Here is a 27,358-nt window from a genome sequence, read left to right as displayed (position 1 = left end):
CATGCTTTGATGTGCATACCATGCCTTTTTGGTGATTATTAATTTATTTTTTATTTATTTTTTTTTTTTTTTTTTTTTTGTAGGAAGCAAAGAAACAGATATATATTAGCTTCTGTAGCCATTAACTTGTCTAGCTAGTACATGAGTCCTGATTACCTTTAGAAATAGAAAGAAAATCAAAATCCTTACTAATTAGTTTAATATCATTAATAATAGTCGCAATGCTCCAATCAGGGATGCCTTGCCCTTGCAAAGTAGATATCAAAACTTGACTCCGTAAAAATGGAGATACTTAACTGATGCTGGCCTTTAGCCCAATGAATAGCTTCCCAGCACACTTTAACTTCGGCCAACAATGGAGAAGGAAGCTGCATCCTAGAAGCATAATCTTGAACCCGTGATTGATCTATATTGAAACAAACACATGCCACACTTGCACTTTGATTAGCTGCCTATTGTGTGAACCATCTATGACAAGTCCACACCTAGTAATCTATCATATTAGAGAGAGTATTTGCAAGCATACATATATCATCATCATTACAAACATCAACAATAGACGTTGAGGTATTAAAGCCTGCTCTAAACATAGGGATGATCTCCAAGTAACATTAGACGTAAGCTCTTTAGCAAGAAGATTTGCTTGCACTTGTGTCATATTCATGCCTTTAAACACATAACTATTTCTCTAACACCAAACGGCCCAAAGAATAGCAATGGATTGAACAATAATTTCATGATCCCAAGCCTTCTTAATCTATTGTTTGAACCAGTTTCGAAAAAACATCGGATTTTCTCTACAAAAATTAGGCCTAATGAAGAAGCTCACCAAACTCGTTGAGAATACTAGCATTCAAAGAAACAATGGTCCACAGTCTCAATCCCTTTATCACATCGTGAACAACTAGGCTCAATGAAAACTCCTCACATATAACACCCATCAGACCGAAAAGATATAGTGAAGACACTTCTATAAGAAGAGTGTCCTCTTAGGTAGTCTAAGATTCTACAATCGCTTCCAAATGGGATCACTAGAATGGTAATGTGTACCCCTATGCCCTGAGCTTGTCGCATATAAATAACCTGCCTTAATGGTGTATTGGCCAAATTTAGTAAAGTCCCAAATAATTTGATCTCGCAAAGGCACCACTATTAAATAAATACCCCTAATATAATCTATGCACTCCAGTGGAAAGAATACTCCTAGAAGATTAAGCATGATTTTGAGTATCAATGAAGTGAGACAAATTCAAACATGTTAAAGAATTGCGAATAGCTGGAATCCATTGATCCTCCAAAGAGGATTAACTAACTTACCATCCTCTACCACCCATCTTATCTTTGATTTTAATACGTCTCTTCCTCATAAAATTCATTTCCATCCCAATTAAGCATATCGATAAGAAAAGATTGTGATGAACAATATTTCCCCAATAGAGCCTTGGAGAATAGGGATTTAGGGTCAGTCAAAATCCTCCACACATGTTTGGCTATAAGTTCTCAATTAAAAAGACTTAAATATAATCATTTGTTGGTCTAATAATTATAATCACCAAAAACATTTGGTAATTATAATTGGTAGACCGAGAGATGACTTGGTACTGAGTCCTGTTATTTTGTTATTGTGAATTATAATATGTTAATTAGTCTTCAACATCTAATCTAAACATCAATGAACTATTTATATATTTTTATTTCTATATTTCAATTTATATATGTAATTCATGGTTGTGATGCGTATTTAATTTAATCTTTTGAAGATCAAAATAACATTTTAACTAAAATCACAAGATATGGGTATGTTTTACGGGACAAACCGATAATTTTTATAACTAATGAAAATGATAAAAACATGGACTTGAAAACTGTTCATGGAATAAAAGTGAGAATTTTACTAAATAATTATGCTTAAAAATAATTAGTTTTCAATGAATTAATTTTTTATAAATTAAAAAATAATAATCAGTAGCTTAAAGGGGGAATTTCATTTCAATGTTAGTACAAAAAATATTTTCAATTTAGTGGTTAATGTTAATTAAATTTTCTTTCGATATTGCAAAGTTTCCACTAAATTAATATTAATTTTTTCAACTTTTCATTAAAATGGTATTCCCCTTGCGTAGAAAAGAACAATACAGGATCTACGTATTGCGTAGAAAAGAACTATCCAAAACATGCCACTTACCAGTTTTGATCATTTCAAGCTATTTTTAAAAAAAAAAAATTTTAAAATGAAAAAAAACTTCAACCCTTCATCCATTCCACAAAAATACCACGATACCAGCAGAGCATTATACAACTACTACTAGATCAGCACCTCATAATTAAACCCTAAATCAGCACCTCATAATTTCATACAAATCAACAAGGAAGTTTGTATCCAAGCTCCAATTTGCATATACAGTATTCTCTCTCTAATTATAAAAATTCCTGGACAAAACAAAACCAAATTATCAGCACAATCAATAGTATTTAATTGTTGTATCAACCAAAATAACGGCAAGTCACAATGCAAAAATGGATTGTTCGTTGGACCTATAAAATTCTGAATAAACTATCAATAGATCCTAATAGTTAGATCTAATCCCCATCAAATCTTATTGAAAACAGTTCCTAATAAAATAGACGCTAAAAATAATTTTTTTGTAACTTTTTGCATGTCGCTAAAAATTGACAATTAGTGACATTATTTGTCACGATTTTTATAAATTGTCACTAAAACTTCAATTAGTGACGTTTTTCTATGATAAATTTTTTAAACTCACTGTAAGTTGAAAATTAGTGACACTTTTTTGTGACGATTTTTTTAAACCGTTGATAAAACTTCTAATTAGTGACATTTTTTGTAACAAAATTTTCAAACTATCAATGAAAATTAACAATTAGTGACGCTTTTAATAGTATTTGATGAAAAACGCCATTAATTATCATATAACCTATTTAACAATAAATCCACTTATTAGGACTTATACGAAAATCCCCATAAAATTCTCAAACTGATGAAAAATTATAAACCTTTTATCTTTCAGGCAAATTTCTAACATAGTAAGATTATAGGTTAATTACATTTTTAGTTCCCAAAATATGACTAAATTGGAACAGTTTTTATACATTGGGGAAACGATTGACACAATTTAAACATTGAGGACCAAATTGAAACACTTTCATACATTAGGGACCAAATTGACACAACTTAAATATTGAGGACCAAAATGACACAACACTCATACTTTGGAAACCAAAAATGTAATTAAGCCTAAGATTATGGTAGGGCCCAAATCTTGGCAACTTTACCAGAAACCAAAAAAATAAAAATAATAATAATAATAAATAAATAAATAAAAAGGTGGATGGGTAAAATTTAGGAGGGCAACACTATTGCCAAGGAAAAAATTATGTTGAATTGACAAAACTGCCATCCAAGTCAATTCTCCTGTTAGGGAAGTCAACGATGACTGAGAAGAATGAAAAGAGAAAATTTGATAATAGCCACCCCAAGCAAGTAAAGACTCGTTATCCAGATAATTAGATTGCCTGCAATTGCTGTTGACTAAATAAATGGAGAAACCCAGTTTCAGGCAATGCAACTAGTTCAATCAGCTCATCATGGCTTTCGTGTGGATTTCCGGACTCCACTAGCGATACAGAAATCTGTGAATTTAGCAAGAAGCAAAAACTAAAAACTACTATTCTTTACCATAGATCCTTTGTTTCTCTTACAAATTTACTTGAGATTGCAAAGAAAAAAGATGTTATTTTTAAAAGGAAGAAATTGGAAAAATGGTAGAATGTTACATGGTAAACCAACTAATTTGAAGAAACACAAAAGGACTTCCGGCTTCCTTAAATCAACTTTACCTGCATACATCTAAGAATAACTTCTGGAATGCAACACCTTCGACAAAGGCCCCGCACAATGTATGTAGCTGGGCCTTCCAGTGTTATCTTTGCTTGAATACCAGGCATCTAATCGTGAGATCTCCATTGTTATACCAGCTTGAAATCGAACAAGCTCTCATGCATTCATATATTATATAACCCAGAAGAAAGTCAATGTTGTTTTAAACAATATACAACCTATAACTAGCGGCTCACAAGTTGTTCATTGTGTTTACATCTCCATTTACTAAATACCATGTAGCACAGGACATATGATGTCAAACAACTCCAAGTAATTCCTGTTGGATGCCTTGTATTAGACTTTAACCAATCCGACATATAGAACCAAATCGTATTTCAGCAAATTTAGACAAGGACCTGAATGTATTGGCCAATTTGTGACAGAAGAGCCAACAATCCAACTGCCAATATCCTTTTTTCAAGCAACGTGCAGAAAGGGCCAAGAAACTTTTGTAGACTTTCAAATTATCCCATCAACCTTTGTATTTTAGTTGTAAATTCTATTCAACACAAACATGGCATGATTTTTTTGGAAACAAAAAAGTATTTAATTAAAGCCACAAGCTTGCAACTCTGTATACATGTTCATATATACATATAACAAGCTTCTATTTTTTCAAGGTGTATTTGGATGTCCCCTCAAATTTGATTAGTTCTATTGCACATCATGTGGAATCTGAAGTAAAAGTTGATCACCTAAAAAATTGAGCCATCAAGTAAAATAGGAGTCTTCAACCAATTCCAGTTATCAGATTTAGGTTCCAAAGTAATGCAGTTACAACCAGTCCTTACCTTTAAAGCCAGCAGCAATCACTGTAGAAAGAATACCACCATCATTAAGTTCATGTGGACCAAGTCCATCACCGTCTGTTGCCAAGCAGCGAAGAACAACCTCAATGCAGTAATTGTCTGTTGATGAGATAGAGACGCTCACCTTGCCATCAAGTAAAAATGTCAGAGACAAAAGATGTGTGTGTATATATATATATATATATAGAGAGAGAGAGAGAGAGAGAGACCTAACTTAAAAAGCATATGTGATGAAAACTAGTTTTTTTTTTTTTTTTTTTTTTTGAACTGGATGAAAACTAGTTTGGAAGAAGCAAATTTTACATATTACATAATTATATCCTACACCTCATCAAAATATGTAGATTATACAGGACTTAAATATCAAGTGATTCATAAACAAATCAACTGATATGTAATGGTATTGTTTCAGGAACTAAAAGGTTTAATTTGAGTTGCGGTCAAAAGTTTTTAAAGGCGAATGCATAACTCGAGGATTTTTTTTTATTTTTTATTGGCACCGGGTGTCCAGATCACAGTCTGACTAATTCACAATGGTGCACAAGCCCTCGGCAAGGAGCTTTCCGCAACCTTAATGCGTTGAGGCATAAGCATTCAAAATTTATATTTTAATATTTAGTTATTAAATCAAATATTTTAAATTACTAGATAAATAAATAAAAAATTACTAAAATATAAAAGTGTAAATATTTTTCTCCTTAGATTAAACATTACACTGTAGAGAAGGAAACTTGCCTTCATTAAAAGTGAAATCATTAGCTTTAGTGATTGAACTTCTCACTTGAACATTAACTGTGTTTTTTCTTGATTGATCATTTCCTCTTATAGAATATAGTTGCAAAAATGGTTCTTTTTATTTTTTGCTTTTTTTATGTTTGTTTCATCTACTAGACTAAGTTTAACAAGAGCCTAGGGGAACTTCTTCATATGCCCTCATATGCTTCTGCGCAAAAAATGTACAAGGCTTGACTATGATGCCAACCCCTTGGGAAACATAGTCTAAAAATTAAAGCCTTGATATGTTTTACCTTAGCCTTGAGGCGAGATGAACATTAGGGCGAGCCTCAGTAAAACCTTTTAATACTTTGGCTGTGGTATGAAACCCAAGAAGTAAGGATACAGACAACACAGCAAGTTCCAAATACAATCACAGTTGAGTCATGGCTAATTATCTATTTAATATGAAATTAAAAACAAATTATTGATTTTTTTTACATAGCAAAATTTCTATTTACTATATGAAATAATAACAAATACTTCATGTTCTACATATACATGTTGAAAAGAGTTAGGAAGAGAACTTAATGTTTTGCTTTTAGAAGTCAAAATTGAAGAACAATTTTGAAGTTGTAAAAGTTCAAGGTTCTAAATATTAAAAAACCCAAACGATCGATAAATATTTAAATCCATACTACTAATTGTTCTTTGAACTTTTCAAAAAACCACATGTTCATACTTTATACATCATATTCTATGAAGCACGGACACTTCATTTGACGTAACATATCAGTGTCCAACACGTCTAGGACACAAATATGTTCGGAGACACGGCATATATGTGTTGGACACACCCTCTCTTGTGTCCTATTTTTTTCACTTTTTTTGGGTGTTGGACAACCTCTGACATTCTCTATAGCGACCCCAGTCTTTTCCTTTTGATTGTTGTATCCGGACTTATGTTCTGTAGATCCCGTTGTTATCAAATTGTAGTTATCGTCCTTTAATTTCTTATTTTTGAGTTCTAGGATGCGTTGGGCAGGTTGGTTGGGAAACCAAGTGTTGCTGTCCAGATTTTTGGACCTTCGCTTGAGCGAGGAGTTGGTCGCTCGAGCGAGCTGTTGTTTTTGGTCCTTCGCTCGAGCCAGGGTTTGGTCGCTCGAGCGAGAGACTGCGTCTGGGCTTTAGACCTGAGAGTTGTGTTTCTTGGCTCGAGCGAGCTTTTCTTCGCTCGAGCGAGAGACGTGTATGTTTTCGAGTTCTTCAATCGAGCGAGCATTTCGTCGCTCGAGCGAGCTTCTGGGTTACAGACCTGAAGCATCGAGTTTTTGGCTCGAGCGAGGGTTTCTTGTGTCTGGTCGCTCGAGCGACCAAGTCTTCGCTCGAGCGAGCCTGTCGGGTTTAAATATGCAGCAGCGGTTTTTAAAACATTTTTTCACATTCTTTTGATCCTAAAACCCTAGTTCCGAGTTCTCTCTCCCTCTACTCACCTTCTCTATTAGGTTTCATCACCTTTTAGGGTGTTTCTACCCTAGTTGCTTTATTAAAAAGATAGAGCGAGTCGAGAGCTTCGTTTTAATCTGAGAGTTTGTGGATTTGGAGCACTTTGGTTTTTGGATCATCATCTTCGTCTTCTCCATTCGGGTTATTTTCTTCGAGGTAGGGATTTCCTACTCCATATTATAAGTTTTGGTCTAAGTTTTGGTACTTTGATATGTCGGGGGTTATTTGGTAATTTTGGAAAACCCTAATTGTTTTAATAAATTAATTTGTATAATTAATTTAAGGAAAATTGGGGAAATTAGTTGAATTCATGGAATTGAGGAATTTCTTGATTTAATGGTGTAGTTGGTTAGTTTAATTACCCACCTATGAAAATGTTGAAATTGTATTAGTTAATACATTTATTTCCTGTTTAGAAATAACTGTTTTAGGCTATCAGTGGAGGATAGTCGTGATTGTTGTAGACATTGCATGTGGATTAGGGAAAACTGAAACTAATCACATTGGTTAAGTCATTGATTTTGACTGTTGAATTAATATAGAAAATACGTGTATTGATTGTGTGTTGTATATGACAAGTGTTTGATTCATTGCATATGCATTTTGTTTGGGAGGAGAGAGGGGATGTACTCCACGGTTTAGGGGAAGATAGGGGATGGACCTCTAAACCGGATATTGTTTAGGAGGAGATAGGGGATGGACTCCATTAGCATCACTATTATGTGTGCTTATTGATTTATGGAAGTGTTTTTACATGTTGTTGATACAGCACTAAAATGTGTATCAAATGAGACGTATGGAAGTGTTTTGATATGAGACTTAGTCTCATTTGTTTTGTTGATATTGGAAATAATGTTAATGTGATATGTAGTTCACCGTTATAGTTTGGCCAGGTTCTGAGCCATATTGATAAAAATGGAAAGTGGAATAAATAATGGAAAGTGAAACTGATATTGTGTTTCAACCATCTATTGAACGCTATTGCTTTATTCAATGCTTATGTTTGGTTTAGTATATTTCTACTGAGCTGTGGCTCACCCTATGCGGGAACATCATTTTCAGGTCCAGGTGATATGCTACCTCCAAGGACTTAGCTTGGAAGGATTTGGACATTGAAGACTTGTCTTTAGTTATTTGTTTTTATTTGAGATTACATGTAAACATTCAAGCCAAGGGATAAATTTGTAATTGAGTTAGTACTCATTCTTTTGTGTCCAAGTGTTGGCTTGGAAAGATGTAAGCCTTTAGGGCATTTACTTTTGATGTTACATGTGATGTCTTTCAATAAAAGTACTCTGATGGATAATTTAATGATTTGTTTTATTTTATTAATGCATGTTAATGTTATATATTATGGGTTTATTTTGAGGGCGTTACAACTTGGTATCAGAGCGTACCGGGTTCGAATACTTCGGGTACGTGGGAAGTGATTAGTATCACAATGGGTTCGTCTCGCTTGATGGAGACTTAGTGTACTGTTATATGCTTAAATGATAACATGCTTATGTGACTGTGGGTATGGAATGTAATTTCTAAGATATTGATTGGAACCTTGAGTTTCTAGTAGTCTTGTTGGAAAGGCACTTGATCAATGCTGCTTCCAACCGGAACTATAGTAACGCCTCGGGACTGTCATTATCCAGGAATGAAATTCGTAGGTGCTTATGTGATTATGTGCTTACGTGGAATGAATTATTGTTGTCCAATGCATTAGGACGCAAGTGTTATAGTTTTGGCACACTTATTAATGTGCTAACGTCTCTGTTACCTTTATTAGGATGTCAGGACGAGGACGAGGACGAGGACGTGGTATGCGTGGTAGGCGTGGTGGGCAGGAGATGCCTATACCGGATGAGATTCTGGCAGTACAGGAGAGAGTTGGCCAGGCCAATGTGGCCGAGCCGGTAGGCCAGCAGGCTATGGGCGCTTTGGCTCGAGAGATAGCAGGGGCATTCAGGGAGTCAGTTGGCATTCTTAGGGCTGAGAATCAAGCCCAGGTTGTTGTTGCAAATGCAGGACCTTCTTTTCTGAAGAGGGAGTTCTTCCGGTCTAACCCGGACGAATTTGTGGGTGACCCAAAAGAGCCACTTAAGGCAGATGAATGGCTCGAACAGACAACGAAGACGTTTGAGATGCTTGGCATTGAAGACGAGGGGTTGAAAGTGACCTTGGCATCTGTCCAGCTGAAGGGGGATGTGGGTCAGTGGTGGAAGTTCACCAAGGGTCGTATAGGAGGTACATGGGAGGCTTTTGTGAATGCTTTCCAGGAGGTTCTTATCTCTAGCAGTCAGGGAGAAGCTGAGAGACCAGTTCTGCCAGCTTAAGCAGTCGAGTTCTTCAGTGGCCGAGTTTGAGGCTGCATTTACCAGCTTGTCTAGGTTTGCACCTAAGTTGGTGGCGTCTGAGGAATGCCGTTCTATCGAGTTTGAGAAAAAGTTGAGGCGTGGCCTCAAGCTGAGAGTTGGAGGAACTATGATTCGGGATTATGGGCGTATGGTTGATGCTGCAGCCCATATGGAGATCATGATGCAGGAGGAGGAGGAGGAAGGGCAGAAAGGCTCCAAGAGGAGTCAGGATGGCCAGAGTGATGGCAAGAGACAGAGAGGTTTCACTCCTTAACAGTCTCAGAGTAGCTTTTCTAGATCGACGTTTCCAGTGCCGAGTGCAGATTCTGGGAAAGGCAGCCAGGGAGACATTACCTGTTTCAAGTGTGGTCAGCTGGGCCACAAGTCTCCAGTTTGCCCTCAGAGGGGACGAGTGCAGAGAGCAGCATCTTATTCGGCTCGATGTCAGAGCCAGAGTCAGGGTAAAGGCCAGCCGCTCTCTTGTTTTCAGTGCGGTCAGGCAGGTCACATGAAGAGGTATTGCCCGCAGTTGAGTGGCACATCTGGTGCATCTGGTTTGAGGCAGACTCAGAGTCATCAGCCAGCTCAGTCAGTTCAGGCCTTGAGGGCCAATCAGGGGGCTTCATCGGCCCAATCTGTGCAGCAGTCTAATGCTCCTAGGGGTGAGCAGGTTGATCAGAGACCATTTGGACGCGTGTATGCTGTAACCGCGCAGGATCTTGTACCGGCTCCATCGGTTGTGAGAGGTACCTTCTTGTTTTGCAATTCGGTTGATACTGTTTTGATTGATACGGGTGCATCTCATTCCTTTGTGTCTACTGCATTTGCATTTGTTTTGGAGTTGGAGTTAGCACAGTTAGCATTTCCTATTTGTGTAGTGTCACCTCTTGGGGGTGAATTGATCTTGAAACAAGGTGTTAGGGGTTGTGATATAGAGGTTGCTGATTATAGGCTTTCGCTCCCTTTTGTAGTTATGCCCATGACGGGCTTCGATGTTATTTTGGGTATGGACTGGTTATCGTCATACTAGGCTGTTATTGATTGCTACCGCCAGAGGGTCACACTTCGTACCTTGAGCGGGGAGTGTTTTCATTTTCTGGGGGATCGGGTTGGTAGAGTTTTGCCATCAGGGTATGATCCGCGAGGGCGGAGTGAGCTTAGTGGTCTACTTGCTAGCCTTTTAAGTAGTGAGTGTGATGAGACCCAGATTGTGTTGCCGAGAGTGGTTGGTGAGTACTCGGACGTCTTTCCCGAGGATCTCGTTAGTTTGCCACCGCATCGAGAGATTGAGTTCTCTATTGATCTAGTGCCCGGCACGGCGCCGATTTCTATGGCACCTTATCGTTTTGCCCCAGCCGAGTTAGTTGAGTTGAAGATTCAGCTCCAGGAGTTGCTAGATAATGGCTATATTCGTCCTAGTGTTTCGCCGTGGGGAGCACCGGCCCTCTTTGCTAAAAAGAAAGGAGGTGCTTTGAGACTCTGTATCGATTATCAGAAATTGAATCGGGCTACGGTTAAGAATAAGTACCCTATGCCTCGTATAGATGATCTATTCGACCAGTTGAAGGGTTCCCGTTGTTTCTCTAAGATAAACTTGAGATCGGGTTACCACCAGTTGAGAGTCAGGGAGGAGGATATTCCGAAGACAACATGCCGTACGCGGTATGGCCATTATGAGTTTCTGGTGATGCCATTTGGGCTCACCAACGCACCGGCAGTGTTCATGGATTTGATGAACCGGATATTCCGGGAATTCTTAGATCGTTTTGTGGTCGTCTTCGTGGACAACATTCTGATTTATTCGCCTTCATAGGAGGAGCACAAGGAACACTTGAGAGTGGTGCTTGAGTTACTAAGAGCCCATAAGCTTTATGCTAAGTTTGGGAAGTGTGAGTTCTGGCTAGAAGAGGTGAAGTTCTTAGGCCATGTGGTTTCTGGGGAAGGGGTGTCTGTTGATACATCCAAAACTGAGGCAGTGCAAGATTGGGCACAGCCTAAGAGTGTGTTTGAGATCCGCAGTTTTCTGGGATTAGCTGGGTATTATCGCCGGTTTGTGAAGGATTTCTCCAGGTTAGCTTCGCCTTTGACTAGATTGACTCGGAAGGGAGTCAAATTTGTATGGAGTGAGACTTGTGAAAAGTCGTTCCAGGAGTTGAAAGTTAGACTGACCACCGCTCCAGTCTTGATTATTCCGGAGAGAGGGTTGGGTTATGCAGTCTATTGTGACGCCTCACGAGAGGGTCTGGGCTGTGTGCTGATACAAGAGGGGAAAGTGGTTGCCTATGGCTCACGTCAGTTGAAAGTACACGAGAAGAATTACCCTACGCATGATCTGGAGTTAGCAGCTGTGATATTTGCCTTGAAGATTTGGAGGCATTATCTTTATGGTGAGAGGTTCGAGGTATTCTCGGATCATAAGAGTCTGAAATATCTGTTTGCACAGAAAGACTTGACCTTGAGGCAGAGAAGGTGGATGGAGTTCATTGAGGATTATGACTTCGAGTTGCATTATCATCCGGGGAAGGCCAATGTTGTGGCCGATGCCCTTAGCAGGAAATCTATTGGTGACATAGCTAGTATAGCCATCCGAGAGTGGGAGATGTTGGGTGCACTTGAAGAGTTTGATTTGTTTCTGGGTGAATCCGTTGAGACTGCAGCCTTGTTTTCTGTTGTTGCGCAGCCTACACTTGTGACTCGAGTGTTAGAGGCTCAGAGAGGTGACCTTGAGGTAGAATCCCTCCGAGAGAAGATTTCCAGAGGGAAGGTTGGGAAGGGTTTGACGGTGTATCCCGACCTGAGTGTGAGATACCGAGACCGTCTGTTTGTACCGGAGTCTTGCCGAGAGGAAGTACTCCGAGAGTTCCATCATTCACGCCTTGCGGTGCATCCGGGAGGCACTAAGATGTATCAGGATTTGGGTCGCCAGTTTTGGTGGCGGGGTATGAAGAGAGATGTGGCAGCTTTCGTGCCCAAGTGCCTTACTTGTCAGCAAGTGAAGGCCGAGCATCAGAGGCCAGCGGGTTTGTTACAACCCTTGCCTATTGCCAAGTGGAAGTGGGAGCATGTCACTATGGTCTTCGTTGTAGGTCTTCCGAGGACTCAACAAGGTAGTGATGCTATTTGGGTGGTTGTAGACCGGTTGACTAAGTCAGCACACTTCATTCCTATGCGCGTGAGGGATTCAGTAGATCATCTTGCCGACTTGTATATTCGGGACATAGTAAGGTTGCACGAGGTCCCAGTGACGATCGTCTCAGATAGAGATCCTCGTTTTACTGTCAGGTTGTGGCAGAGTTTGCAGAGTGCCTTAGGCACTAAGTTGACCTTTAGCACGGCTTATCATCCTCAGACTGACGGGCAGTCCGAGCGTACTATTCAGATCCTTGAGGATATGCTTCGGGGTTGTGTCCTTGACTTTAGTGGGTCGTGGGAGAAGCACTTGCCATTAGTGGAGTTTGCCTACAACAACAGTTTCCAGTCTAGTATCGGTATGGCACCGTTTGAGGCCTTGTATGGCCGACCGTGTAGGTCTCCAGTTTGTTGGGCCGAGGTGGGCGACGCACCTTTGTTGGGTCCGGAGTTGGTGAGGGAAACGACGGAGAAAGTTGAGCTTATCCGTAAGAGGGCTTGTTACAGCCCAGAGTCGTCAGAAATCTTATGCCGACCGTAGGAGGAGACCTTTGGTGTTTGAGGTGGGTGATCATGTCTTTCTGAAGATATCACCTAGACGGGGATTGATGAGGTTTGGGAAGAGCGGAAAGTTGTCCCCTGGGTTCATTGGTCCTTTTGAGATCCTTAAGAGGATTGGCGAGGCTGCCTATCGTTTGGCTTTGCCACCGCAATTGTCCGGAGTACATGACGTGTTTCATATGAGTATGCTTCGAAAGTATGAGCCGGATCCATCACATGTGTTGGATTGGACCGATTTAGTGGTTGACGAGGATGTCTCGTATGAGGAGAGACCGTTTCGGGTCTTGGATAGGCGGGATCAAGTTTTGCGAGGCAAGACCATCCCTTTGGTAAAGGTTCTGTGGAAACATCACGGGGTGGAGGAAGCCACTTGGGAATGTGAGTTGGAAGTCCGCGAGAAATATCCGGACATGTTTATTAATATGTAATCTTGTATTTAAATTTTTTAATATTGTTGGACATAAGAGCTTTATATATGTCTTAAGTTGTAAAACATTGAGAATGTTTTGGTTTAATGACAGTAGTTTGAAACTTGCCTCATAATGGAAGTGGAATGTAACATTTATATGTTGAATGTGTTGTATACATCATGAAATTGAATATGATATGGAAATGGGAATCACGTATATTGAAATTGTTAAAATTGGAAGGAAAATTGCATATTAATAATGCAGGTTGAAATGTATTTGAGATGCCTCTAGATAAGAGATGAAATGACCGGTATTGGGTCAAGTTGTTTATTATTGTATTGTCATATTGTTGACATTTAAGAAAAACCTGTTTTCGAAAACTTATGCTTAATTTCGGGGACGAAATTCTTTTAAGGGGGGGAGGTTATAGCGACCCCAGTCTTTTCCTTTTGATTGTTGTATCCGGACTGATGTTCCGTAGATCCCGTTGTTATCAAATTGTTGTTATCGTCCTTTAATTTCTTATTTTTGAGTTATAGGATGCGTTGGGCAGGTTGATTGGGTTGGAAACCAAGTGTTCCTGTCCAGATTTTTGGACCTTCGCTCGAGCGAGTAGTTGGTCGCTCGAGCGAGCTGTTATTTTTGGTCCTTCACTCGAGCCAGGGTTTGGTCGCTCGAGCGAGAGACTGCGTCTGGGCTTTAGACCTGAGAGTTGTGTTTCTTGGCTCGAGCGAGCTTTCCTTCGCTTGAGCGAGAGAGGTGTATGTTTTCGAGTTCTTCGATCGAGCGAGCATTTCGTCGCTCGAGCGAGCTTCTGGGTTGTAGACCTAAAGCATCGAGTTTTTAGCTCCAGCGAACTTTTCTTCGCTCGAGCAAGGGTTTCTTGTGTCTGATCGCTCGAGCGACCAAGTCTTCGCTCGAGCGAGCCTGTCGGGTTTAAATACGCAGCAGCGGTTTTTAAAACGTTTTTTCACATTCTTTTGATCCTAAAACCCTAGTTCCGAGTTCTCTCTCCCTCTACTCACCTTCTCTATTAGGTTTCATCACCTTTTAGGGTGTTTCTACACTAGTTGCTTTATTAAAAAGATAGAGTGAGTCGAGAGCTTCGTTTTAATCTGAGAGTTTGTGGATTTGGAGCACTTTGGTTTTTGGATCATCATCTCCGTCTTCTCCATTCGGGTTATTTTCTTCGAGGTAGGGATTTCCTACTCCATATTATAAGTTTTGGTCTAAGTTTTGGTACTTTGATATGTTGGGGGTTATTTGGTAATTTTGGAAAACCCTAATTGTTTTAATAAATTAATTTGTATAATTAATTTAAGGAAAATTGGGGAAATTAGTTGAATTCATGGAATTGAGGAATTTCTTGATTTAATGGTGTAGTTGGTTAGTTTAATTACCCACCTATGAAAATGTTGAAATTGTATTAGTTAATACATTTATTTCCTATTTAGAAATAACTATTTTGGGCTATCGGTGGAGGATAGTCGTGATTGTTGTAGACATTGCATGTGGATTAGGGAAAACTGAAAGTAATCACATTGGTTAAGTCATTGATTTTGACTGTTGAATTAATACAGAAAATACGTGTATTGATTGTGTGTTGTATATGACAAGTGTTTGATTCATTGCATATGCATTTTGTTTGGGAGGAGAGAGGGGATGTACTCCACGGTTTAGGGGAAGATAGGGGATGGACCTCTAAACCGGATATTGTTTGGGAGGAGATAGGGGATGGACTCCATTAGCATCACTATTATGTATGCTTATTGATTTATGGAAGTGTTTTTACATGTTGTTGATACAGCACTAAAATGTGTATCAAATGAGAAGTATGGAAGTGTTTTGATATGAGCCTTAGTCTCATTTGTTTTGTTGATATTGGAAATAATGTTAATGTGATATGTAGTTCACCGTTATAGTTTGGCCAGGTTCTGAGCCATATTGATAAAAATGGAAAGTGGAATAAATAATGGAAAGTGAAACTGATATTGTGTTTCAACCATCTATTGAATGCTATTGCTTTATTCAATGCTTATGTTTGGTTTAGTATATTTCTACTGAGCTGTGGCTCACCCTATACGGGAACATCATTTTCAGGTCCAGGTGATATGCTACCTCCAAGGACTTAGCTTGGAAGGATTTGGACTTTGAAGACTTGTCTTTAGTTATTTGTTTTTATTTGAGATTACATGTAAACATTCAAGCCAAGGGCTAAATTTGTAATTGAGTTAGTACTCATTCTTTTGTGTCCAAGTGTTGGCTTGGAAAGATGTAAGCCCTTAGGACATTTACTTTTGATGTTACATGTGATGTCTTTCAATAAAAGTACTCTGATGGATAATTTAATGATTTGTTTTATTTTATTAATGCATGTTAATGTTATATATTATGGGTTTATTTTGAGCGCGTTACATTCTCCGGACATGCGTGTCCCTTTTTGGAACAATCCTTGGACACGATGATGGCCTCAAAAAAAAAAAATCACTGATTTTGTTCATGCAGTCTGCAGGAACCCTAGATCTACGATTCAAAGAAAAAGTAGAACAAATCATGCCAGCATAACTACAATTAATGTTATAAAAAAAAAAAAGGCAAAAGGAAAAGAAACGTACTTACCTAAGTTCAGCTTAGTCTTCTTCAACAAATCTTTACTTTTTTATTAGGGTTTGTAACCTTTACATCTCACCAAATGGGCTAGGCTGTAATACTCTCTTTTTTGTTGGTATGTTGTACACCTGTTATGGGATTTGTTGGGTGTTTTATTCTACATTTCCATCGATCCAATTCATTATGCAAGGCTATGTATTTGGATCTTAGTTGCACGAAGCAGGGGTGGGAGGGAGAGAGCATATAGAAGTTTTTAAGGTTGGGAATGCCTATGGAAGCGTGTATATATTTCATATATTAAATGTATAAAAATATTCTAACAATTAATTTTCTACGTAAACATAAAATATGTATTAAAATATGAATAAGAATTTGTGATTGATGCCAATTCCAAATTGTTTTTTTCAAGTATGAATACACATATTATATAAATAGAAAGTACTATCATTTGTTTAAGTTGTTATTCTTTTGTTTCTTTAATATTTGTATGTTTTTCATTTCTATCTCAGTTGAGAGCTTGTTTCTTCCTTAACGGAAGGGAGTTTCTTAAAATTTTCTTACTTGGGAGCACAGAAACACGTTTCTCAACAAGAAGCGCCACCTCAGTAGAAGTTTTTTGCTACTAAAATTTGGATATCATCAAGCCCATCCTTTCAAAGAAAGATACGTGGAAAACAAATATTGCAATCAAAAAAATAAATAAATAAACTAGTTTATTATTAGATAAAAACATGTCCAATAAAAAAGAAAAAAGCATAAAACTCAATATTAATTTAGTATTTTTGAAATTCATGAATATTGTAATATATGTGGCATATAAAATATATAAAAATGCCTTTTCACGCTTCCATAGACATGTCGTGTCTTGCTTTTTTGAAAATCGTTGTGTTGGCAAATCCGAATCATGTTGTATATTTGTCACGTGTCAAGTGTCTGTGTAATAGATGGACCTAATCATGGATAAAGTAGCAGTGACCTTTGGAAAAAAGGGCACCTTAACACATTACCAGACCATCCCACTTAAAATAATGCAATCAAATTTGGCATATAGATCCTTAAGGCACAATGAAGCACAAAAGTGTAAAGCTATCCTCAAATTACCAAAACTAATATACCATTTCATTTGGCTCCTATCCCTCTGAATCATATGACAGGACAAAAGGAAGCAACATACCATGAGCTGGCGATTTAAGACAACTTCCTTGCTTACTGAAGAATACAGGGCACTCATTAGTGTTGCACACAATGTGGCATCCGGGCACATACATTCACCAGAAGGTAGACAAAGCATTGCAATGGCATGCAATTCTAGGAACAAAGGTTCTACTGATTCATAAACACGATCTTCAGTGGGAACCAACCATGGATTTTCTTTTCCTAAAAAATAAAATATATCAATTAATTCAAACCTGAAAGCTCAGAAGTGGAAGAACATAAAATGATGTGACCAAGTCAACGATCCGTAATAAAAACTACACAAATAAACATCGTGGCTAATCCAATGATCTCTACATGCAATGTTTGTAGCATATAGTTAAATCAACTCACTCAAGAGCAGTGAAAATGATGAATTTAGTGTTTCCTTAGCTGCTGCAATCGCTCTTTGCTTTTCCTCGACTGACAATTCAAGGGGAGAAACTTCCACATTCTCTAACTCAACTTTCAGCTAGTTGCGATAAGTTGCATCACAAGAGTAGTATTCGCTCTAATTTAATGAAACATTGTACAAACTTGCAGTCTTAGAAGTGATAATGTATCGAGGCCAAAAAAAAGCATAAACAACATTGAGTGCAATGAACAAAAACAGATCTAAATAAACCATACCCAGTCCTGGAACTCTCTTAGGTTCTTAGAAACATCATGATCCTCAGTAGAAAGAAGAGCTTCAGTTGGCTATTTCAAAGGCTCAGCAAGAAAACTTAGCAATGTGTGGGCACCTATGGGCATTGCAGGCACCCTCCACATGGAAATAAGAGCAAACTCCCTGAACAGTATGTTGCTACAATAAAAATGAAAGATCAGTTATAGCAAGCCAACAAGATGAGAACAAGAAAATAGGTAGGTAAGAAAAATAGTAAAGTAATTAGTCAAGCATGTATAAGAATAATGCAAGAAGAGACCACAGTAGCAGACAATAGGAGAAACTAGACAAATTCAAACCACAAATAGATGGTAGAGCTTAATCAAAGGAACAAGAAAAACATGTTCAAAACCTGGGTTACCAGAAAACACTAATACCCTAACAAATTACGTATTGGTATGCACGTTCCAAAACATGGTACACTTCCGTTCCAAAATGACAAAATTTAGTGATCCAAAGCGATTCCAAAAGTTTTTTTCAATATATGTCCTTAAATGTTACCTTAGGAGGAAAAATATCAAATATAATGAACTAAAATCTAAGGTGAGTTAAGTTTTGACAAGACAAAAACATCAACAAAAAAAAAATGGGTCATAATTCTAATAGAAAATATTACATTTATTGGATGTCTAATAGTTTTAAAAAAAGTATTTTAGAAGTACCTTAAATTTTAAAGTACAATATATGCAAGTCTCCCCCTATCGTACCACATTTTAGAGCATGTGGCGTACCACGTGCCCGTTCTCGTTCCCGTTCCACGTACCGGAACGATCCATGTCCCAGGTAACATAGTTCAGAACCCAGAAGCACTAGCATTAAAGACAATATCACAAATGTAATTGCTTCCAATTTTAAATCATGTAAAGAACAAAAATAAAAATAAAAATCACTAAGCTCTCATCATTCACTGAAAAATGGCATTTTTAACATGATTTGTGGCCATGTATACAAGTATCGAATGTCAGTACTAGAACCAAATGTATGATATGGAAAACCCCACAATTCAAGACACGGGGAAAATGACTCATATTTGTATTCATCTAAGTTCCATTATCGTTGTACTAAATACACTCCTGTAACTTGGTAAACATCAGATGGGTAAAGGAATTTATAACTAGGAGAGGCCAAAGCCAGTTAGCTGGTGTTGGTTCGACCTATTGAAAGTATGAGGAGAAAGTCAAATTTAAGCATAACTATATGGGTGAGAAGGAAATTACCTAGTGTTGATTTCTCCAATATGGGGAACAGATCAAACTAGGAACAAACCTCACATTTGGCGTAGGTACAAACAAAACTTTTTGTAATTTTTCAACAAAGTGACTATCCTCATGCCCAAACCTTCATACTCACACTTGATAACCCACATTTATCCATAATTTGGTAGAGCCATTCACATTGATTATGTTAGTGCAATCTATGAAGCATCGACGCTTCAAAACGAGTGTCGTAGCCGTATTGGACCCGCAGGCATTGCGGGGACACGTATAGGACACGCCACATGTCGTGTCCCCTTATTTAATTAATTCATTTTTAGGGGACACGTGGGACCACTTCGGGGACACATATAGGACACACAGCGTGTCCCCTTATTTATTTTCAAAAGAAGTGCTTTTGGTGAATGTTGGACGTTTACAGTGTTTTAAAAGGCTCTAGGCGCACCGAGGCGATACGGTCTACTATAGCCAAAGCGCGAGGCGTGAGGCGAAGCGCGTGCCTCACCAAAGCGAAGCTCAAGTAGTAGAAGAAAAGCAAAATTATAAAATAGGCAAATTTTTCAACATAACATATATATATATATATATATATGTAATATTTACAAAATCATAACCATTTTCGATAATTTCTAAACATAACATTCAATCTTCTAAAAATTAGAAATATAATATAAAAGATATAAAGTATAACATTCAATCTTTTATCACTTTTTGCTCTCTTTTGACTACATTTGGTCATTTTATATTGAATAGTTTTGAATCCCTGTGGGTATGTCCACAAAAAAAGCACTTAATCAACAATTGGAGTAGAAAAATAGATAAAGCCCATGAAGCCCATGCCTTGCGCCTCAAAAAAAGCCCTCACCCCAGCGCCTAAGCTGCGCCTCGCGTGTTGCGCCTCGCCTCGATCTGTTCGAAGCGCAAGGTTGCACCTCATTGTGCCTTAGGCGCGCGCCTTTTAAAACACTGGACGTTTATTCTTTTTTTCTTAGATTTAAATAATTAATAGATCATCTATAAAAGAAAAAAAAAAAAGACATAAATGATAAGTGTAAATTTAAATTTTTTTTTTTCAAAGAATTAGTGTTAGATTTTGTTAATTTTGATTGTTTGTAAATGTAATATTAATCTACATAGCAAACAAAAATATATGAAAAAATATTTTATCGTTGTGTCACCACCGTGTCCGTGTTGCATTTTTTGAGATCACCGTACCCCGTGTCCATGTTCATGCTTCTTAGAGTGCAAGTAAGCATATAAACAAAAATAAATGATAGGGATCATTCTGAAGTATTTACAATTCATTTAAAGCTTCAATAATTACTTGAGTACATGGGCTTATGGACCACTTGTTTCCAAGTTGAATCTGGAGGTATGCAGAAAAGCCTCTTTTTGAGCATGGTGTTTTATTTTTGAACTCAACTTCCAGTTGCAGCCAACAAAGCACCCATAGGAGGGGGGAAAAAATAAGAATTCCACTCTAATGGACGCATCCTCTGAAGACTCAACAACGCCTAGGCTGCTTCAAGTGACAGGACAGGAAAGGAAAGGAAAATCATTTTCTTTTACTGTCATGTACACGTGTTCAATTGTTACAAGAAAATGTAGGTTCCACCATAACTATTTTCTTTAAGGAACTAGTTTTCCTCAAATCCTTTCCTATAAAAAGTACAAGATTCAGCATCGCGGAAAAGTTGAAATTATTTTTTTATATAAATTTTCTTTTAAACTGAATAAATAACAGGAAAACAAATTATTTCTATTTTATTTTCCTTTCCTTTATGTTAAACCATTTTCTCAAGAAACATTTTCCGGTCACAACATATGCCTGACATCAAGTTGTGGAAGGGGGCTATTCTTTTTTGACTTTTTCTTTACTGTTTGTATTAGAATGAGTCTTCATGAGACAATTTTTCTACATTTCAAGTGGATTCAAAGCCTCATAGAAGGATCTGCCTTTAGAAACTTCACTTTCTAGAGTTGTTGCCAGGTGTTTCACATATAAAATATTTTTCCAACCAAAGAATTTTCTTTCACATATTGCAAGGCTTTTAGTTTAAAGCTACTATTGAAATGTCATTGTGAGAATATATTGTATATATTCTATATTAGGCATAGTTCTGATTGTATATAGTAGGCTTGATTTAGGCACGATTGTAATTATGTTATATTAGGTATGATTGTGATTATGTAATCTTTGTATTTCCTCTTTAGTTTTAGGTAACGGGTTACATATACTGAGGTCTTGATGTAACTATATATACAATTGAATATACAAATTTCTCATAAAATCTACGGTCTTGACATATAAAATCATGAAATTCCTTTACAGATAATAATGGATCCACTATAGAGAAAACTACAACCAAAACATTTCAAATACCATCAATTCCAAACATGGTTATTGAGAAGTTGGCAATGTCTTTTTTTTTTTTTTTTTTGATCAGCAACAGAAAATAAAAATTTTATTTAGGCACAAGGCCAAAAAGAAAGAGAGGATGAGGCATCCTCAACAAGGAAAAAGAAAAAATACATCCAAAGAAGACAAACAAAACCAAAAGACCACCAACTACATATTATTCAAAGCAAACCGACACCCAATCTGAAGCAATCAAAAACAGAGGGATTCCGCGGAACACAGGACTCGCCGATGCCCAAAAAGATGCTAAGTATCTCACTCTATCCCATAAATAATCTATATCCCTATTTCCTCCTTTGAAAATACGCCCATTCCTCTCCAGCCAAATGACCCAGGAGATTGCAAAGACTACACAACTCCAAAGAACTTTAGCCCTCTTTGACCTTCCAAAAACTTGAAAATCAAATAATAGTATTTGAGCAACTTCTTTAGGAGCCACCCACTGTACATTGCCCAAACCAAATGCCCTATTCCACAAAAGCCCTGCCACCGAACAATGCAAAAAAAGATGATTCAAAGATTCTCCACTTTTGCAACACATTATGCACCATTGAGGATTAAGATACCATAAAGGTCTTCTCTTTTGCAATGAATCATTTGTCAAAGTGCCCCCATGAACCAAGATCCACATGAAAACTTTCACCTTAAGAGGAGCACATGCCTTCCAAATCTTTTTGTGAAACAAAAACTGAGGTACATGCGGAATATCAATGATTTTATCCAGAAAGGATTTGCAAGTAAAAGATCCTACCGAATGAATATTCCAAAACCATCGATCCTCCAAACTTGGAGACAAAGAAACATTTTCAAGCCTTGACAATAAAGATATCAACTCGGGAACTTCCCTATCATGAAGATGATGGGAAAAATTAAAATTCCACGAACAAGGAGGCAACAAAGAAACAGCCACGGACGAAACAGAACAATTATGAGATTGAGAAACTCTATACAGAAGCGGAGAGGATTCAGCAAAGGACAAAGATCCCACCCAAACATCTTCCCACAATCTTACCGTGTCCCCTTTACCCACCCTCACAGAAATGAATTGGGACCAAATGGGATAAATATGAGAGATAGACTTCCACGGAGCACGCCCATTACCCCTAGAAACCACCCGAGAGTCCCTACCATTAACATGCAACCCATATTTACTTTTGATAACTGCATGCCATAATGAATCGCGCTCAATTGGGAATCTCCATAATCACTTGCCCAATAAAGCCATATTTCTATCCAGTATATTACCAACTGCCAAGCCGCCCTTCTCCTTTGGTAATGACACCGTTTCCCATTTCACCAAATGATCCTTCCTTCCTTCATCCTTCCCTTCCCACAGAAAATCTCTCATTAGCTTTTCTATGGTTTTTGCTACCTTGACCGGAATCTTGAACAAAGACAAGAAATAAATAGGAATCCCACTCAGCACTGTCTTAACCAAAGTGTACCTACCCCGCCGGGACAATAAGGCCCTACTCCACCCTTCTAACCTCTTACCTATCCTTTCTACCACTGGATTCCAAAAACTGTCCCCTCGTGTTACCTCCCAGTGGGAGGCCCAAATACTTCATAGGAAAAGTCTCAATCCCGCAACCAAGCAAATCGGCCACACTTTGAATCAGTCTAGGATCGGCATTAATACCCGCCACCCTACTCTTTTCTAGGTTAACCTTAAGCCCTGAAATCACCCCAAAGAGCCTTACCACAGAAAAAAGGTTTGCCACTTGGCACTCGTCCCCCGTAGAGAAGAAAATAGTGTCATCCGCAAATTGCAAATGTGACACACTAATTCTATCTCTACCAACCTGTAAGCCTTCAAACAGGCCTACCTCTTTAGCTCTGTCAATCATCCTACCTAACACATCCACTACCAAAATGGATAGAAAAGGAGATAAAAGGTCTCCCTGTCTCAACCCTCGCAAGGCCTTAAAACACTTCCCTGGCTTACCATAACTATCACCGACATATTACAAGACACCAAACAACCCCTAATCCAAGATCTCCATCTCACACTGTACCCTTTCTTATTCATCACGAAATCTAAAAAACGCCAATCTACATGATCATACGCTTTCTCAAAATCTGCCTTGAACACAATGCCTACCTTCCCCTACTTCCGACACTCCTCTACCACCTCGTTTGCCACCAGAACCACATCTAGAATTTGTCTACCTTGCACAAAAGCCCCGTGTGTCTGAGAAATTGTATCCCCTACAGAACATCTCAGCCTTTTTGACAATACCTTACCCAAAATCTTGTAGAATGATGTAATCAAACTAATGGGTCTAAATTCTCCCATTCTAATCGCTCCCTACCTCTTAGGAATCAAACAAATAAAAGTGGCATTTGTACATAAATTAACCACCCCTGTCTCGTAAAACTCCATGAAAACTCTTACCAAATCCCCCTTCACCACCTCCCAGCAGTCTTGAAAAAGCAGCCATGGAAAATCCGTCTAGACCCGGAGCCTTATCTCTTTCACGCTCAAAAACTGCTTCCCTAATCTCGTTTTCCTCAAAAGGTCGCTCTAACCACATCGCAATTTCCTGATTAATAGGCTGCCACTCAAGCCCGTCTATCCCAGGCCTAACAATATCATCCGCCGAAAACAAATTAGAATAAAAATAAAAAATCCCCTGAACTATTTGCTCTTCTCTATCCACCACTACACCTGGCCTTACTTCCAATCGCTTAATGAATTTCTTCTTCCTTTTCCCATCCGCAATTCTATGAAAAAATTTTGAACTAACATCCCCTTCTTTTAGCCATTTCACCTTTGCTTTTTGTGCCCAAAAAATCTGCTCCCTAAGATTCAACTCTTCCAATTTCAAACCTAACTCCCTCATCTCTCCCCTCGATGCCTCAATCTCACTCCCTTGCATCTCCAAAGTATCTATCTTCTTAATCCTGCGCAAAACCTGACATTTAGTAGATTCCAAGTTCGTGAAAACCTCCCTATTCCGCTGTTTCACATTTTCTTTAATCACTTTCAACTTTCTCATGAATCTATAACCCTCCCACCCCTGACAAGTAGCAGAATTCCACCACTCCTCAAAGGCCTCTTTAAATGAATGATGTTCCAACCACATATTCTCAAATCTAAATGGAGCCGGACCCCACCTAAAAGGACAACTCTCAAACATCACTGGACAGTGATCAGATACCAATCTTGGTAATGCCTCCTGCCTGACATTGGGAAAAACCCCCTCCCACTCCAAAGAAAATAAAAATCTGTCCAATCGACAACATATCCGCCTTTCCCTTAAATTAGACCATGTGAACCTAGCATTAAATAGAGGAGGGTCAACCAACTCGCACCCTCTAATAAAACCATCAAAATCTCTCATACTCCTATTGATTCTGTTCCCATTAAGCTTTTCCGAAACCTTCCTAACCACATTAAAATCCCCTCATAAACACTAATTAGGAGAGCATAACCCAAATAAACCAAATAACTCATCCCACCAATCTTTTCTCCTAGAAGGGCCATTTGGACCATATACCCCCGACAGCCACCACTCACCGAGATCTAGATTCCTAAACCTAATTGATAGTGAAAACTCCCCAACTACTGATTCACACTCTGACACAACCCTCTCATCCCAAATACTTAAAATACCTCCTGACCTTCCCACTGACGGTACAAAAGCCCACCTTTTATGTCTAGTTCCCCAAATACTTTTAATAAAAGTCCTATCACAAGCCTCTACTTTAGTTTCTTGAAAAATGACTATGTCAGGTTGATGTGTCCTCAAAAAACCCCTAATGATCCCCCTTTTCTTTCGGGATCCCAAACCCCTCACATTCCAACTAACAATCTTCATTGATAATCATTGTCACCCCTAACCTCCACATGCCTTCTGTCGTAATTAATTGTACTCACCAAATTCCTTAACTCCTTGGCCCCCTTTCTAACTGAAACCCCTCCTCGTCTAGTACTCTCTCCTCTAGTGACACTATTATCCACTCCACTACCATCACCCTTCCCATTTAAACTTACTAAGGACAGCCCCATAACTTGAAGCAAATGCTTGAAATGGGGTACTTCATTCTCCTCAATTGGACATGACGCATACTTCCTTAACTCCATCAACCAACGCTCTGTCTCTACCTCACTATCCCTCAAACTACTAAAAACACAGCCTCTTCTGTGCAAATGCATTACAGAAGCTCCCTCTTGAGCATCATTTACTTGGCCTGCATTTATATTTGCATTATAGGATACGGGGTTAGTGATAGAAACATCCCTCATGGCTCCCGAGATATCTGGAGTGACTCCTCTATCGTCCCTTCCCCTAACAGAACACTTGAGACCAAGACACTGAGAAACCCCTATCCTATCCCCAAGAGAAAAAGAGTCAGGAATAACAATGTGACCCCTCTGTGATGACAGTTTTGTAGAGTCATGATGAACAGAGTCACTGACATGATCCATTGTTTCAGAGACCTCAATTTCATCCTCCTTGATAATGCCCTTCTCAGTTTCGTCCTCCTTAACATTGTCCTTCTAAGTAAAAAGATTAATAAGCTCGAGATCAGATTCTTCTTGATCTTCTTCTTCACGACCTGAACCAGAGTCATACTCTGAACTCTCCTCAGACCCAGACCCATAAATATTCAAGGCTTGCAACACTTTAATAGGTTCGAAACACCCTTCATCCACCTTTCGACTCAACAATTCAGCATCATTCTCTTCTTTGATTCTTTCATCGACCCATTCATCCACTTCCGCCGCTAGTCTTTGTTCTCCTTCAACAGAGTCGTCCATCCTATTAGCTAAACCAAGCTGAATCTCCTCCTGCGTTAGTCGATCCTGATTGTCCCTCTGTAAATACCCATCACCTTCACCATCGACACCTCCTTTCGTGCCAGACGATAACCGTCGCTGGATCTCTCTCGCTCCAAGTGGTTGTCCTTCGTCTTCGATCAAATCGGCCCAATGGTTGAGACTCGGCCCTAATTCCCTCCTCCAAGATATGAGCCCCATTCATATAACCCACTGGGCCCAATTCATTTGAATTGAGCTCGTCATTTCTATTAGGCCCACCATTATATTCCTTGTATTGTTTAGAAAATGGCCCATCCTTTGGAAAAACAGAAATGGGCTTTTGATAATTAAACTCCTGGCCCACATGTAGCAAATCACTTGAACCCAAAATTTTACTCGGCCCATCATGTTCCTTCTGTGGCCCATTCAATATCATTTTGATCCCCCTATCTCTTGGTCTTCCCCCTACCTCCACTACATCACCGAATCTGTCCCCAGACCCTTCAACTCCTTCGCCCCTTCGACTTCCCCTAACCAAGTTTTCCACATCTCCTCCCTAACCCATCAACTTCCATGTCGTCGGCGATGGGATCACCTGAAGGTGCTGGTCGAAAAACCTTTGGCCACGTTTCCACTTGGCGGCGCACTATCTTGGACAAAGATTTCAGACGAACCATTGACGATCGTCCTTCCACCTTCACCTCCATGAACGCCTGCAGAAAACCAGAGTCGAAGCCTCTGACTTTCAACCTAGCCTCAAAAAGATTATCCAAAGCTATGGTTCTTCGATCAACTTCCAACAAACCACCACATTTCTCTCCGATGATTTGGAAAACCTGATCATTCCAAAGGGTAAAAGGCAGATCGCACACTGGCAAGTTGAAAAAAAAGATTAGCATCCATTACACTGGCAAGTTGAAAACGAGTTAAGAAATACCTAGGTGTAGAAGTTATTATTAAGGATGGGATGTTGGGGTTAATAGTAGGGTTGTTCATTATACCTACTAACCCGCGTAAATCGTCCGGCCCAGACTGCCTCATGATGTTAGAGACAATTTCAAGCAAGTGAATGATTGGCTACGGTTTTCTAATATATTATTTCACCAGTTTGCGG

The 27,358-nt window shown here is 38.7% G+C and overlaps 1 protein-coding gene and 1 pseudogene across 2 annotated transcripts in view; both read right to left on the bottom strand.

Annotated features, from left to right (window-relative positions):
• Nucleotides 1-3,112: 3,112 nt before the first annotated feature.
• LOC145820233 (nuclear pore complex protein NUP107-like) overlaps nucleotides 3,113-27,358 on the bottom strand; it is a 57,040-nt pseudogene continuing 32,794 nt past the window's right edge. Inside the window, exons 18-22 of the transcript XR_014361416.1 lie at nucleotides 17,810-17,984; nucleotides 17,534-17,690; nucleotides 17,160-17,362; nucleotides 3,859-4,834; nucleotides 3,113-3,651 (exon numbers count right to left, since the gene is read on the bottom strand). The product of XR_014361416.1 is annotated as a nuclear pore complex protein NUP107-like (transcript). The remainder of the gene's footprint in view (nucleotides 3,652-3,858; nucleotides 4,835-17,159; nucleotides 17,363-17,533; nucleotides 17,691-17,809; nucleotides 17,985-27,358) is intronic.
• On the bottom strand, nucleotides 18,540-26,345 carry LOC145820232 (uncharacterized). Its single transcript, XM_082915289.1, has 2 exons — nucleotides 20,385-26,345; nucleotides 18,540-18,655 (listed from the first exon to the last, which is right to left on the bottom strand). Exon 1 carries the CDS (start codon nucleotides 24,821-24,823, stop codon nucleotides 23,834-23,836), a length of 990 nt encoding a protein of 329 aa, XP_082771415.1. The 5' UTR covers nucleotides 24,824-26,345; the 3' UTR covers nucleotides 18,540-18,655; nucleotides 20,385-23,833.

The sequence above is a fragment of the Camellia sinensis genome, chromosome 2, assembly GCF_055761805.1.
Source record: "Camellia sinensis isolate YWXY chromosome 2, ASM5576180v1, whole genome shotgun sequence".
Classification (NCBI taxonomy): domain Eukaryota; kingdom Viridiplantae; phylum Streptophyta; class Magnoliopsida; order Ericales; family Theaceae; genus Camellia; species Camellia sinensis.
This window is presented reverse-complemented; position numbering and strand designations above follow the sequence as displayed.

Coding starts and splice junctions, on each gene's coding strand:
- LOC145820232 (XM_082915289.1), bottom strand. CDS start 24,823: ATGAGAGATTTTGATGGTTTTATTAGAGGGTGCGAGTTGGTTGACCCT.